We start from the raw sequence: 16,800 nt of genomic DNA on the forward strand, positions 1-16,800 counted from the left end.
TGTAGCATCGCTGTCTCCGTCTCTCTCCTCTGATCCGCTCTGCTCTCTATCTCTGTCAGGGGATGTATAAAGAGCTGCAGGTCTGTGTGTCTGTTTGACCGAGGGTGGGGCTGAACTACACACACGCAGAGCAGAGAGGCCACAACAGACAGGACTAAGCTCTGCATTCACTCTGGCAATGCAGCACCTTCCCACAGCGTTGTGCGGAGTTGTGGGCGTGTTTATTTGTGCTTTAGAACATAACCGCCATGAAACAATCTGAGAATAACGTTTTATTTATCTGATTCATAACTTTGTTCTCACCAGCACCACTCACTGTCTTTATTCACTCTCTAGCTCGCTCGACCACCCCCGCTCTCTCTCTCTTGCTCTGCTCTCAGCTCGGGGAGGAGGGGCCAACTTTGAACGCTGTGTTTACAAACACCAACCATCCTGCATAGTATACCTTTAAGCACACTGAAACATTCGCTTCAAAGTCAAACACAACAGCTTTGAACTGGTAGGTTGTGTGGTTTTACCTGCTAACGTCAGAGACATAACAACTACATAAGCGTGACTTAAAGATTAATATAAACCTCCTCACAGAAAGGAGCCTAACGAGCCAAAGGTTTTCCAGACTTCTCTTTTTAAAAAGGCACACCAGTACTAAAACATAACTGTGACTCAAACAACATAATTGCTCATTTTCCCTCCAGAAAATTATATGACAAGCGTCAACACTATGGAAAAAAAAAAAAAAAATCAGGAGTAATGTTTTAGCAAGGCCAAATAAAAAAAAGGAAAAAACACCTGAAAATAGCTTGTATTAATTAGCAAAAAGCAGTACATAATGTATGAGATTAGTCATGTGAAAATGTCCTTGGAATTGGCTTTTACTGATGGAGAGCAGCACTCAGCAACTGATATGCAAATGAAATTCTCACAAAGTCCCACAATAACAAGCTACATCGTCGTCACTGACTGCACGTGTGAATTTTCTTTTCAATTGAAGACACAGTGTACTAAAATATGTCATCACTGAAAGCAAATATTCATGTTCTGATTTAATGTACACACAAAAGAAAGAGAAGTGTGTAACCTGAAGAAAGCAAAGCCATCTGTAACTTATTGTGTTTCATGGGTTACTAGAAATGATGAAGATGCTTATTCGTTATCCGTATGTGCTCTTTCAGCATTTTAAAAATACCTCACTGCCCACCAATGTTTATTTGCATGAGTTTTGTCAAATTACAGCATCCACCAGGCTTACCGAGCAGCCAGAGATGGTGGGGACCGCTGCCAAGGAGCAGGACATGCAACCCCATGCAAATCCCACATTTTACAGGCTTTCATATAAAAGTTCTGATGTATCTTCTGTGCCTGAACGAGCAAACAGTCTCTTTGCATCAAACACTGTGCAGACACACAGCAAAGGTGCCCCTTCCTCCCCTGTCTTCATCCCAAACATACGACATCCTCTCTCCGCCTCCTCCCTCTTCACAGATTAGATTTACATTCTCATTCACCGCAAGCGTGACCTTCTATGGTGACGATGTTCACACATTCTTACCCTTCACACAATTTCACCCTGCCTGAAGTTCACAGGCAGCAGGTAGTGAGATATTCGACAAAACGCTTCATTCGTTACAAAACAGAGTTCCTTTAAGGAGTTCTTTACCCTTGAGTTGTAGGCTTCTCATCGTGTATCATTACAGGAGAATTTGCATTAAAAATGGCTTATTTTGCTTCAAAATTTCACCAACAATTTCTTCTTTCTACTCATTCCTCACTGGCCTCTGGAATCTTGGAAACATTCAGGAAAGTTAAACTGTCTTGTGTTGCTATTCTCTCAGATTTAGCAGAGAATCGATTCAACACTGTCTTTTGACCGAATGCTATTTGACAAGCAGTAGAGAAGCAGCTGATGAAACCACAGATTTATTCTCCTTGCTTGTCCCACAGCTCTGACAATTTTACTCCTTCTACATCTAGCTAGCAGCAATGCTATCACCAGCAGAATGAAGGGTTTCTCTGCAGGAAGTAGGTCAGATGCTTCCTCAGATTACTCTTTCTCTTCAACAGATACACAGTCTCTGGAGAACAGTAGGTCAAGGTTTGATGTGTTTGGTCCAATCTTCTGTTACTGCACTAGCACATAGAGTATTTTGTTTCTCTTAATGGTCTCTGATGAATCTCATTGCTGGGTCCTTACTGAGACGTCACAGGTAGGAACCAACCGTGTGCATTTGACGTAACATAGATAAAATGTTTAAATGATGGAGTTTAATGTCCTGCTGTAGAGTACCTGAGACAGATTGCACACACAAACAAGCAGGGATTTCACATGTGCTGTGTCCGTCTTTACAAAGTCTTAAATGGCTTTGACAACCTCTTGAGCTGAACCTGACGATGTAACACATTGTCTAACACAAGCCTACGTGCTCCGGTAGGTCTTTATGATGTCTTTGATTGTCCTCCTGCAGATGGGGCAGCACGCATTGGCCATCTTCTTGAGTTTGAGGCCGCAGGCGTAGCAGAGACACATGTGTCCACAGGCGTAGAGGACTGTGTCCACCACATTTTCGTAGCAGATAGTGCATTCGTCGCTCCACGAGCCTGAGCAAGATGGGAAGGTAGGGGACTCTGGGTGGCTGGAGAATGGAGAGCTCGGCGTTGTACCTGAAGTGTGTGAGAAAGAAACACAGTCAACTCACCGCAACGTATATCCAAGGCACCATTTGCAATACTCTTCCATATGCCATATGCTGTCAATACTCTTCCTCCCACTGTTTTCCTCTACTGATGACACTTCAGAACAACTTTATGGAGGAATAATTGTGTTTGCGCTGCAATCCTTGCTGCTTCTACAGCCATTATTTGTCAGGAGTTTTTCTGTCATGCTGTCTGTAGCTTGGGACTGCGGTGATGTCGGGGATCACTGCTTCACATCACCGAGGTAAATATTTGCTTCATATTCTAACATGCATATTGTGAGTCAATGTTGTGGTTCTGTTCTGTCAGTGTTTGTGTAATGCTGGCTGTTCAATCCCTGTCCTCCTGACCTCTACATTTTAATCAATGATGAATCATGAACAAAAGCATCATAAACAAAGAAGAAAAAAAAAATCATGACTATCTGGAAAGGAAATGGCATAAGAAAATAATTGTGCACACTGTATGCATTTTTTATTTTCCCCAATTCTATGAAGATTTTGAGGATGGTCATTAGGACAACTGATTGTTAAGACAATGACAATACCCTGGGGGAACCTAAGTAGGTACAGATAAAGATAGAGAGACAAAAGAGTAAATTGGAACACAAACCTGCGGAGGAAGAAAAGAGAGTTTGATAGTTGGAGTTGAGGCTGGAATTGAGGTTGATGTTAAAAGGTGTGCTTAGGTTGGGCTCTGAGTTGCCGCTGCAAAGCATCGTGGGTGTGTTGGGTGTACAGGATGGAGAACTGGGAACTGATGGGCCTCGGAGATCTGGATGCAGAGATGAGCCTGAAAATACAGAAAAGACATCTGGGTCACACTTAAGACTTTCTGACTATCAACACGAAGATCATCTATGAAAGTAAGAGACTTCAGTGTTCAAAAGAGACAAAATCAACGCTTTCATAACTGTAAATTAAATTTTTCCATCATTCATACTGAGAGGAAGTTGAGCTGATAATTTAAATTAGCAAACGGAGGAGAGCGGATGTCTTGTTGCATCTCTCTCTCACCTTCTCCATCCGTCACTTTTTCTCTTACACACTCACACATACATGAAGTCTGTATTATCACCAAGAAGATGACTTGTGAGTCCGGAGTGTCTGTGTGTGGGTGTGTGTGAGTGAGTCAAGAGCCTCTGAGTTGGTGCAGTCTCTTCAGAGACGCCAAGGACTCCCCTCCTCCTTGTTCATGAGCCCATGATCCCTCTGGGTAGGGTACAAAATGCTTCCACAATCTATCTGTTCTCCGTCCCATACGGTGCGTCCCCATCCGCACCCCATAACCACCGGCTCTGGCATCAGTTCTCATATTGGCAGCTCATCTCTCCTCACAGACTAGAATACCAACCCCGAATCCACAGACAAATTCTGATCTAGTCTGCCTGGCAGCCACAAGCCATTGTTGTTTACACATTGTCCTTCAACTGACCATGGCAGAAATATTGCTACACTGTCAGGCTGGCCGGTTACTTGGCACCACCATCCTTCCATGTGTCAAATAATCTAATATTGTTAGTTTACATCCTATCCCACAATTTGCTTGTCCAAATTTCCCAACACTGACAGTGTGGTGGGGAGAAATGGCTAAAAAAAGAACCACAGATGGTGCAAAATAGCAGAAAAAAATTAAATGACAAAATAAGAAGAGAAAAAGATACATTTATGTGGTCTGTTGCTTGCTTGCTTGTATACAAAAATGTATACAGTTTTGTTGCATAACTCCAGCTACGTGCTCTGAACTTTGATTCCTTTTCCTTGGACCACTCCAACAACTGCAGTCTCAGTTTCAGCCTACACAAACAAACCATAGTAGCTTCTTAGTCGTGCAACAACCAATTTGCTGGACAGAAAATCAACAAATACAACAAAGTCTGCATGTATACAGGACTTTTGGTAATCCATGCAAAAACCTTTCCAGAATGTGTTTGCATTTAAGGTCAGCACTGGGATGTTTGTACCACTTTGCTGAAACATGCTTTCAGAGTCGTCTATTTGTTTATTCTTTATATTTTCATATTGTAGAGTGGATACAGAGTCATGTATGCAAACGGTAGCATTTATACACCCTTCCATTACCCACTTAACGTGACCTATGTGGCAACGCAGCTGTTTGCAAATGTCTTTGTCGACCCAAATAAGGCAGAATGGATAACCTTCATATCTATTCATGTACCCTTTCATCAAGTGTACTTTTCATCTTCCCTCATATTGTGAATTACTGCTGGCTGCATAGCCAGGAACGAGTATGTAAATGTCTTTAGCTATGCAGGCAGCACGGGAGACTTATTTGAGCTTGAGCATGTGTATGGTGGCTTTCAACACTTGCTTATCAAACATAAAAATCTCTGACTCACCCCATCAGGGTATTTCTTTTTCTGTTAGCGTTACTGTCTGAAAGAGTCAGGCTTTAAATGATTTTTTTGGCCACTTGGGGGAAGTGAAAACAAGCCGATATAGCATCAGCTTTTAGGTTGATATTATTAACTTGTTAGGAAACAGTGCAGAACAACTTTAGTATTCATTTGGAGTCTTGTTTCTGGCTACCCAATCAATGTGAGTCCAATATTCACCCTTCTTTTAGCTCTGCTTTGCTCTCCACCGACTCCTGAGGGACATTTCTGGCTCTTCTAAGTGCTCCACTATGTTCATCAGCTAATTGCTAACTTTGTCTGTTGTGAGGTGCTAGTCAGGTAATGTATGGTACTTTTTCTTACAGCTTTTTTGCTGAAGAAAGTTGTCCACTGCATCTGGAACGGAAACTGCTGAGAGTGGTGAGAGTGAACCAAAACTAAAAGTTATGGGCTATAAAAATAAACAAACAAATGAGCTGAAATGCTTTGCAGAGCCAAAGGCAACTTGAGCTTTGGTGATAATTCTCTGTGAGTTTGTCACTAACAGCAATCCCTTTCACATACAAGTGGTAAAATGTCAGAAAATGGTGAAAAATGTTGATCACTGCTACCCAAAGCCTAAGATGATGTAATGTCTTGTTTTGTCCTGACCAACAGCCCCAAAGTTCACTGTCATAGAGGACTAAAGAAACCAGAAAATATTCACATTTAAGGCTGGAATGAGAGATTTTTTATATTTTTTTTCGTAAAAAATGACTCAAAACAATCCATTGATTATCAAAATAGATGCAAATTAATTTTACGTTGATCGACTAATTGTTGCAGCTCTAGATCAATTGTTAATGTAAAAATACTAATTGTAGCAGCTTTAAGCTGAACAAATACTGAAACAAAACCACAGCAGGACACCTGTAATAAGGAAATACATGAGTAGGCCATTATTGAAAATGAATATTTCATAAGAAATGATAAAATCTTGGTGTCTAAGATAACACAGACAAAATGACCATGTGAAAGCAACAGACTCCCATCTGTTCCACTTCACAGGCTTGACAACACCCAGCCATGACAAACTGTCACTTGCCTCAGTGGCTAGATGTTTCCATGGCAACTCATGGCGTGAGGCTGCAGCGTGTGGGTGAGAGGAGACGTCACAAACGCACTCCCCACAACTGGAGTGGGTAATGACTCGAAGAACGCTCATACCCAAAAGAATCAGGAGAGGGGGGCGGGGGGAGGGGAGGGGGAGTGGGGAGTGAGGATGAAATTGCACGAGGAAAAGAGGAAGTAGAACAACGATTGGAGAGTCAGTGTTAAGGGAATGGGGCTGTGGGTGGAAAACCCAGCATCTCAAACCTCCATGCAATTACATTTTAATAATGCATATAGAGGGCATCATAAGGAGCTATCACGGGCCCCCTCCTGATACATAATGCTGGTTGCTGGGAGCCCACGCAAGACAGAAATAACCTCCTCTGCTCTGGTGTGACTGACTACATGAAAGAGAGGAGAGAAGAGGCGAAACTGTAACCCAGAAATAAATTACGAGACAAATTTAAAGTAAATCAACAACTTCCAACATGCTAGTGCATTTTGGCCCTCTCTGAAGTTTCTCAAAAAACTTTGCCTGTAATTACACATTTTGTGTGAAAACATGCTGAGACATAATCACTATCAATTTAGCCAGAATACAACAGGGGGGTGAAGGAAGATTGTTTCCAAAGAATTAAGATAAACATCTTTATCTGTGGCAACTGTAAACAAATGGAAAGCACTCGCATTTGTGCTTACAGCACTCTGCAGTATTTCACAGCTACATCATAATACAGTAAGTCCGAGCGAGACTACGACTCCATCTTATAAAAAGTAAAGAATTTAAAATCCTTTCAGTGCAGGACTCTTAACACTGAGCAAGTCATACTAAATATTTCAAACTCAAATTGGAATCACAAACTGTGGTGAAGCTTATTTACTGTACCTCCTCACTGAGGGCATGTGCAGCTTTGTCTCTCCACACGCCATCAAAAAGCATGTACTCAACATGTTTGTGTTTCAGCCTGTGGTCATGCATGGCATGCAATATGGTATGGTTGCAGTCTCACTTTCAAAGTCAATAAAACCCAGAAATCCTCCTGGAGAAGAAAATGATGTGAGTGGTATAACTACTCAGTGCCACTGCTGGTCATTCAGTCACCTTCTTCAACAGCTTCTTAACCTGTTAGCCATTATATCAAAATCTCATCACAGGCGTGACAGACTTCATAGTACCTTCAGTTGATCCTGCGGTATCATTATGTGAAATCTGTCAGAATTGACAGAAATTCTGATCAGCTGAAGATACAAAGTTAACATTCATATGCAAATTGTGGGAGCCGAATGTAAATTCCGAAGAGATAGATGAGTTGATAAAAAGTCAGACAGAGCAGCCCAGAAAGCAAAGGAGGAGAAACTATTTCATGACTTGGCTGAGTGGGAATTCAGCCTCCAAAGGTCGTTCAAGGATCACAGACTGCCTTTATTTCTGAATGGAAAGTTACAAATGACATCCCGTAAAGGTCCTTGGAACATGTTCTTATTTCTTGAAACACCATTTTAAAATAAAAAAAATAATACCAATTCTAATACAAAATAACAATGGAAATCTGTTGATCTACGTTGGTACATTTTCTTTTTGCTTGTACCAAATCTGGTCTCCCAACACTAAACTATAAACACAAACAAGTTGCAGGTGACAAAAATAGATGGCACCATTTTTGATCCAAATAGTAGGATTTAAACCATACAAAACACATTTACTTCCCTTTACTTCATTTACTTACTTAACACATTTTGCTTCTTTTACTTCTCTAGTATTTTGGATTTATAACATAATCTACTGAAATGTCCATCAAACTAGGCTACAGCTATTAATGTGACTCAGGCAGGTCTGACACACGTTAGATTAATGTCTGAATCTCACAATAATGTAGTTCAGGTGTCACTGAATGTATCTGGGATTTTACAGGAACATCAGTATTGATGTACTGTTTGTAGCCCACAGCTGGCTGTGTGTCACAGCTGGCTGCGGCATCACACAGCAGCTGAAACTATAAGTGCGTCTCCAAACTGAAAGAGGCTGTGCGTATTTATGCACGTAACACCGCAGCGGTAACTTCATTAACTCTGAATCAGTCAGTATGTGACGGTAATTAATGTTCTGTGTTCTGCTACACATCTACACAGATCAGCTATTACACCCAGATTCAAGGTTTATATGGTGAAATTGTTTGTAATAAAGCAGCCCTTATGGATGAATCCTGAGCTCCATCAGCACTGTCAGGACATTTTTAAGTAGCTGAAAGTCCGAGATAAGCCTACCACCACATACCCACTTGATCCCCCCCAGTGTCTGGAGATTTCGCTCTTGATATCATTCAATATCAATTCAATATCATTCAAGCCTCACAAGCTTGAAGATTTGAAGAGAGAGAAAGAGAGACAGAGAGTGAGAGTGAGGGAGGAGTGAGTGCGCGTGCAGTTAACACCAACTATCTGAAGACGCTAATAACTTCACCCTAATTGCATGTGGCAAATAGCACTGGTCTTTGTGAATTAGACTGTTTTTGCAACAAGGTTTATTTGTATAGAATAATTTGCACCCAATGTATGAATATTACCTAATTTACATACATGCATGCAAATGGAACAGGTGCACCATGACACTATTTGCTTGGCAGCACAGCTTGTGGTGCATGTCACCCATTGCGGGTGCTTTGTGTATTACACGCTTTTTGTCTCATTTACGCAGGTTTAGCGGCTGCAAAAACTACGCAATCCTTTCATGGACTTGGCCCCATGTTTGAATCTTGGTTTGGCTTTTTAGCAACAAACTTTGAATGCATACTTTTGTAAATAGTTACACTTTTTTTTCTTTTTCTTTGTCTTAAAAAAAAAAAAAGAAGATAAATTGAACATACCTAAAATCCTGAGTTGTGTGATGGTGCCGTGCAGACTGTAGAACATCCAGAGCGGCCTGGAGTTATCTACACACAGCTGCATCCCTGCACTGATGCCATTATGGCTCATCATCACCTCCCCTTCTGCATTCACCACAAAGCCAAAGATATCTCCACTGTGAAGTGGCACCGCCACCCGACACACTGCCCAGAATTCCTTGCGGTCAACCAGGGACTCTGGGTTGGATGGCAGGTCACTGGGCCTCAGGGTTGCTGGGTCACAGGATGTCACGCCGTAAGAAAGAGAACCAGGCCGTGTGGCACCGGCTTTCACCTTCACAAAGACAGTCTCTGAGCAGTGCAGCGGCCGGCTGGTGAACACCAGGGTCCTTTCGTCACCGCGGTGATCCAGCCGCGCCACCGTGTGCTTATCCAGCCCAGTAACATGGATGCCATGCACTGAGTGGAAGTGCAGATCAGTGTCCAAATGGCTGGGCAGCAGTGAGCACTGCTGCGAGTTTTGAGAGTTTTGGGGCACATGGCAGGAAGATGAGCTTAAGGATTGTAGCCGCTCTTCTTCCTCATCATCTTCCTCCAGATGCATCTCCTGCTGCTGCAGGCTCAGGTCACACAGGCTGATGGAAAGACGAGGGTCATCGCTGTTTCGCTGAATAGAGGCTCGGTGGGTGGCAGCAAAAGAACGAGGGCGCAAGCAGTCCAGGGGGACCATCTCACTGTCTGTGAAAACAGATAAACAGAAATGTTATGTAATCACTTGTTTGCTGGGTTTTCAGTCTGAATCACTACACAATGTCTTTTTTGTTGCTTTTTAATATTTATTTGAAGAACATATCTTTATTTGGACTGTGGCTAATAGAGTCACAAAATGTTCTATTTTCATCTTTCCAAGTGGGGCATCTTTGCAAGTCCAGAGGACCGAAAATCACTTTATGTACCCACTTAGTATTCTGCAGATCCTCATGTGCAACACTGGTTTGTTTTACATGTCATGTACATGCCTGTCTGTACACTATTCATTCATCATACCTGTCTGTAAACAAATGGTGTCTTCCGGCTTCCCTGCTTGAAAACATGTTCATTCTAATGGCAAAGCTTGTTATTCAATTATGCCAACAAATACATCCATGTTTACATATTTAGAAACATTTCAGGACTTTAAGTGGGAACATGCTGTAGCTGCAGGCCAGTGGCTACATCACAGTAACAGAGACGTAACAGGTTTATATAACGTTGAATAAGAGACGTACATGAAGCCACTGAAAGACCATAAAGCTCAGCTGTGTTTGAGCCTCCCACTCTGTCTATAGCTTGGAGTCCTGTGATAATGGGCAGGACTGATCTTATTTCTTAAGGCTTGTCTACACAGAAGGCGTTTCAGCTGCGTTTTTCATCTCACGCACATCTGACAGACCAGATATGCTTCTACTGTAATCATTACAACGGTCTACACAGAAGGACGTAGCCAATCTAATGCATAAATTTACTGTTTACAGTCAAAGCACATTCATGATCAGTACCTTCTCTACTTACCCAACAGTAGCCTATATGAAATAGTTAGTTTAGCTCCACTTTGACCAGCTACAACATGAAATACTACTTAATAATAATCAAATAGCACAACACTGACAGGGGTCATTTTTCTTTATTATGAATACTTTTACTTGTAATACTTTAAGTATGTTTTGCTAGTATTACTAATAAATTTCACACTGTGTTATTGCTACTTTTACTTAAGTAAAGGATGCATGTTGTTCTTCCACCATTGTTGAACACATCCTGTGCAGACACTGATGGAGGACTGAAAGTGAAAATGCCGACATTATTAAGACTGGATTTTTTTAAAAGGCCACTTCTTAATGGAGCCAGTTTGCCTTCAGTTTTTCTCCAGGACTGGAAGTGTATGTATAACACAGTGGGTTTCAAACCGCTATAATGAGCAACCACAAGTCCTAGGTGTTTACATAACAAACTGCCTCAGCCGCAGTGACTTCATGTACTCTACCTTTGTACACTGTTATCATTTTCAGTTATGCGCTTGGATGCTAAAAGCAGCTTTTTTTTTTCCAATCACTGAAAGGGAAAGGCATTCTAAAAAGTCTATCACATGTCTGCTCATACGGTGTACCACCCTCACAAATAGCCCTTCCTATTCTAATTCTGCCGACTGTAAAATAGAAGCCACATGGGAACATCATTACAAAAAAGAAAACAGAAACACAGTGTGTCTTTCCGTGCACACAGTCGGCACAAATGGATCCGCAGCGTGGCACGCTTAGGGACACGCTGCCAAATTTAACAGAGCCCTCTAACGCAGGTTAAAATTAGCCTGATTGGACATTTGAGGAGAGCCGGGAGGGACAGGCCAAGGGATGAGTGACATGATGCCTGAGATGTGTGGCTCCTAGCCTCAATCTGCTTTGGGCTTCCCTTATGGGAAGTGGATGAAGAGGGAGCACGACAGAGGAGTGGAGGATGAAAAATAGGGTGGGATGGTCACTTGAGAGAATGGGCATACCTCACCAGCCCCTCTTTATCACACAAAGACAGCACATCTCCGGCCAGCCACTGATAAACTGCTTGAACTTAATTAGTTCCTCAGTCAAGAGTGTCCACAACCAAGCAGGAGGCTCTTATTATTAGCAGCCTTATCATCTTCAAGGCAAAGTTAGCCGACTTTGGGATACAAGAGATAATTTCTATTCTTGCTATTACGGCTTCCTGTGGTTTAGAGTTTCTGTTTTGAGAGTAGCGCAGCAGTCAAAACAAGCCATGAGGAGAATAGTACCATGGAAAGGTTTAAAGTTTTATTGCAGGGAAAAAAGATGTAAAAAAGATGAAAGGAGACAAAACAATGAGAGATAAAGACGTGAGCCAAATAAATATATATGACCTTTTCCCAGATTTGGTCTCAAAGGAGTAAAAATCGAGTTATAAGGTGAGATTACGCAGCCTGAGAGACACAATACACTGTTTATCTTCTGTGTCCTATGATGAACATCTGTTTATGTACGCCAACATTCACTGCAACATCCACACCAGGGCTGCAAGAAACTGTTTCTTCTGTAGCATCATTGTCATTCATTTGGAGTTGCATTTTCTGTCCACCTGATGAATGTAAGTCCAATGTTCACTTTCCACTAGCTCTGTTGTTGCTTTCTACAAACTCCTGAGGGAAATATCTGGTTCTTTAGCTGCTAAATGCTCCACTGTGTTCACCAGCTAGTCGCCAGCTGTGTTTTTTTGCTGTTTGGTGCTAGGCAGGTAGTGTACAGAGTTTTTTCCCGCTGAAAGCAGCTGCCTGCTGTGGCTGTAAAAGACACTATGAGAGTGCTGAGAGTGAACCAGAACAGTATAGCTGCAGGCCGGACAGCTAAACAATGAACTGAAACTCGCTATAAAGCTCCATAAAGGTGAGGTGAGCTGCAGTCAGATAATAACTATCTGTAGGTTTATAACTACAAACATACGCACCTTTGAAATGACACATTGTCATTTGATACATTGTTATTATAAAAAAATATCATTTACAACCATATTTGCAAATTTACAACATTGACAGTTCAATATGAAAAAGTATCAACAATATCCACTTTTATATCATCAATATTAAATTAATCTCCAGCTATTTTGATAATCGTTTGGAATGTCCACATTCTCTGATTCCAGCTTCTCAAATGTGAATATTTTCTGATTTCTTTAGTCTTCTATGACAATAAACTGAATATCTTTGGGTTGTGGACTGTTGGTCGAGACAAAACAAGACATTTGAGGAGGTCATCTTGGGCTTTGGGAAACTGTGATTGACAGATGATGTGATGAATATATTTGGAACATGAAGGTTGGTGTCGATGAACATGCACATCAGTTCATCTGAAATGGCTGTGAGAGTACGTCTGACAAAAACATCAGCACAACAACAAACAATCTCTTCACTATGCTATATTTGGGGTATAAACACTTTCTTGTTATACTAGTAAAAGTGCCAACTGTTCTAGTTGTGGGTTTGGAGCTGGATCCTCTCAGTCAACTCACTCATTAAAATGTCACTCACGCACAGACAGGTGCAGTCTTACCTTTTGTCCTCTGAATCATGTCACAAAATTAAGCATGGCATCCATAGAAAATTCACTGCAGCTTAAAAGTGACACACTTTTTGAGTTTTAACATTTGGCGACGCTCCAGTGGCTTTATAATAGCGCCCATTGAACATAATGGTGATTATATTCTACTTTTAAAGTTCAAGTCCTTGAGGCTTTTGAATAGCAACAGAAAGTTTGAATCACTTATTTTTTTCAGGCATGAAAACAATACAGACGTGATTAAGTGCATGGCTGAAATTGCCCTAGTAAAATTAAGTGGTCTTTGAACAATTCAAGCTACTCAACTCAATGGTTGACCTCTTGGCTTTGTATTAAGCATTGTGGCTGTGGGAACATTTTTTTAAAAAAACTCTTGCCATACACTAGGGAGGAATGTCTTGGTTTTGTGGAAATAAGAACACACCAATGCCAAAACATAGCCCGTGCATGGAGAGATTAACACCCCTCTACCTGTTTTCGATTGACCTTTTCAAAGAAGTTGCAACCCTCAGAGTCAGAAACTCTTAACCACACTGGAAAAACCAGTCCCTGGAAAGTGAGCGTAACACTGGGAAAGGAGGATGTGCAGGATATAACTGAAAAACTACATAATATTACACTGCCAAAAACAGCCCAGCTCCACCTCATCTTGAAATATATTTTAGAAGAGCCTCAATGGATTATCTTCATTTATTACTGTGGCAGCGTTTTTGATCGGAAACATTTTGATTTTTATATATCTAATGCCTTTTTTAGCCTTAAACAGCTCTCAGTCAAACAATGGCATGGATAGACAGGGAAGGGTTCAGTTTATTCCTTGGCCCAGTGGAACAGGATTAGGAGGCTTTTGGGGGGGGGTTTAGTGAAGCTGCAACCCCTATACAAGGTCAGCTGCACCAATTGTGCGTGTGTGTATGTGTAAGTTTGGGGATTTGCCCTAAGTATGCATGCCGCGGAAGCCAATCCAGGGCTCTGTGTAGAATGAGTGAGTGAAGTCATCTGTCATGAGAAAGGAGGTTAAGGGGGGTTGGGGGAGGTTGTGTGTCTGTCCCAAAAAGGACTGGGAAGGGCTGTCGCTTATCAAAGAAAAAAAAAGAAATGAGAACTGGCTCAGAGGGAAAATCTGCATTGATGAGCTTTTAAGGAGTGGTGTCCCGGTCAAGATAATGGCACGAGTATATGAGTGTGAAGGAGGAGGGGGTACACGGCTAGAGATATTGATATATAGGAGAAGCCCAACAGTTTGAGTATCTGAGATGCCATGTGCAATAGGAGCCGCATATGTGGCGTTTTTGAGAGATCAAGTCGAGTCTCTGGTTAAGTGCCAGATGTTTCTGAGTTTTGGACCCTGATCGTGGAAAGAAAAATGGGACACGCCCAGGTGACAAATGGCAGCAGTGAAAACGACGCTAAGCACTTCAGGGGATGTCACGAGGTCAAAGTGTTTCCAAAGCCAGTTAAAAGCCACTTCTGAACTTAACTCAAGTGTCTCCACATTCATAAAACACAATGCACTTTCACACAGTCTCAGCTCTTTAATGATAACACCCTATTGAACAAAATACTTATCTTTTCGAAAGGAATACGTAGCGCAGAGAAGCCTCAAGGTGAGAGTGTGCATTGGTAGATGAGGCGTCTCTGGTGTTTCAATATGATCAGCAACACATTTCTCCAAGATTCATCTCATTGTTTTGATCAAAGCGATATTGAGTGAGTGTGAAAAACTATACACATTTGGACACATCTGCTACACTAAACGCACACACAGAATACGCAGTACACAATCACATCTTCACTGGGACTAGACTCTAGGCATCTGAAAGTGATTAGTCTCCTCTCTCCGAAGGCTTCCCCCCATACAGCGCAGCTCCCAGGATCCAAACCTGACAGGCTCCATTACGATTTCTATTTTGATTTCTCCGCAAATCTGTTCGATTCCATCTGGGCCGATTAAATCCCAGCTGAGGCACAATAGCCTGTCCAGCGGCATTTATTTTAGTTCAACAAATCAAATAAATTCCAAGCACTGAGATCACTTGAAACAGAGCTCTCATAAATACATAGACCATAATCCCAATGTGCACATGCTGGCAGATGTTAGGTCAAAGGACAATTCTCCAACATTTTAGTTTATACCAGGCCCTTCATTTTGTTCTAACTGTCTGACAGAATGACTTAACTTCAGTTATAATAAGGCTCCAAAGGAGAAATAAAGAGGAAATCAAGACATCAAGTCAGTGCATGATGTTAATGACATATCAACTATAACATGCAATGAGGTTTGAGGAGCCCTGTTAGTTTTTGGTTTAATTCATGACTACGTGGTGAATCCACAGAGAATTATAACCAGACTCTGCAGCTCCCCTCATAGCATGTTTCAGCTCTTTGTTTGGGTTTTATGGCCTGCACCTTTATAGTTGTTCACTCTCTCTCACCTCTCTCTCATCAGTGTAATTTCTGCCAGCAGCAGGCAGCTGTTTTCAGCTCTATAAATCTACTGTACGCTACCTGCCGAACACCGTTTAGCCACTCAAGAGTCAGATATTCAGGAGTTGGTGGAGACAAAAAACAAAGCTAAAAGGAGAGTGAATATATGGGCTGGCATTCATCAGGTGGCTTTATACATGGCTACAAATGAATACTAAAAATAAGTAAATATGCTCATTTTATTCACTTAAAAGGTGCTCATCTGTCAGCTTAGTGTTTACAGCTTTTTCAGCTGTCTGCAAGTGGCTAAAATCTGTTATTGCAGGTTTAAGAAGGTTTATATAAACCATGAAAGATAACATTTTCTGAGAAAGAGTGAGTGTAAAGTGGACATTTAATAATACATGTCCATCTTGTTGTGTAATACCACGAAAAAATGTTCCCCGTGTGTCTTCACTACATTTAATCATTAAATTTTCATTTGAGTCTAGGAATGTCTTTCATCTTAGTTTGTTTTTTCAAGTAGTTTCTTGGCATTTTGCTCTGCTCTTGACTCACACCAGCCTCAGATGCACCGTTACCATGGTTGCTTTCATCCAAACCTTTTTCTCTTGTTGATTACATCCAATCTACTGCAGATTAAGAAGGCTTATTATTATCTTGGGAAAACTGAACTGCTATAATCAGTAATTGAGTATGTTTCAATGTTTGTGTTGAAAATCTTCTTCCAGACACATTCTTGTTCATGATGTGTCTTTGTACCATAGCAAGTAAGTCTGGAAATAAATGTTAACAAAGGATATTCACAGATCCATCATTGTATGCTGAAGATTATGAAAATTAACTTTGCACTGGAATTTAGGAGATCTAGGTTATTTGCATCCTGATTCTACGTACTGTATGTTCTGATCTTCACAGTGTATTACTTTGGCAGTTAATATCCAAAAAGATGACTAATGTATAGTATTATTAGTATATGTATTAACAGAAAACCATTAAAGTGTGCGTCTGCAGACACCAGGTAAATAAAATTACTACCAGTACTTCTAAATTTGAAAACATTACATTTAGGGATTAAAATGTAAATAAAAAGCCTCAATATCTGCTACACATTGAGGAAGAAACCCTTAGAAATAACGGCACGCATGTTAGCATTTTCACTGTTTTTAATTTTTGTCATTTTCCTGAATGAATGTGAAAGTACTAAATAGTCTAAATACAAAAATGGTTAGAGTTAGCATGTAAAGCTAGCATGTTAATGCTGTAGTCTGAAAGGCGCTGGGGATAGTTA

At 41.1% G+C, this 16,800-nt stretch overlaps 1 protein-coding gene across 1 annotated transcript in view; it reads right to left on the reverse strand.

Moving 5' to 3' along the window:
• Positions 1 to 366: 366 nt before the first annotated feature.
• Positions 367 to 16,800, reverse strand: part of neurl1ab (neuralized E3 ubiquitin protein ligase 1Ab) — a 30,961-nt gene continuing 14,527 nt past the window's right edge. Inside the window, exons 4-6 of the mRNA XM_044373730.1 lie at positions 9,004 to 9,720; positions 3,304 to 3,483; positions 367 to 2,658 (exon numbers count right to left, since the gene is read on the reverse strand). Of these exons, the coding sequence (XP_044229665.1) occupies positions 2,414 to 2,658; positions 3,304 to 3,483; positions 9,004 to 9,720 (1,142 nt within the window). The 3' untranslated portion in view covers positions 367 to 2,413. The remainder of the gene's footprint in view (positions 2,659 to 3,303; positions 3,484 to 9,003; positions 9,721 to 16,800) is intronic.

Source organism: Thunnus albacares, chromosome 14, assembly GCF_914725855.1.
Source record: "Thunnus albacares chromosome 14, fThuAlb1.1, whole genome shotgun sequence".
NCBI lineage: Eukaryota > Metazoa > Chordata > Actinopteri > Scombriformes > Scombridae > Thunnus > Thunnus albacares.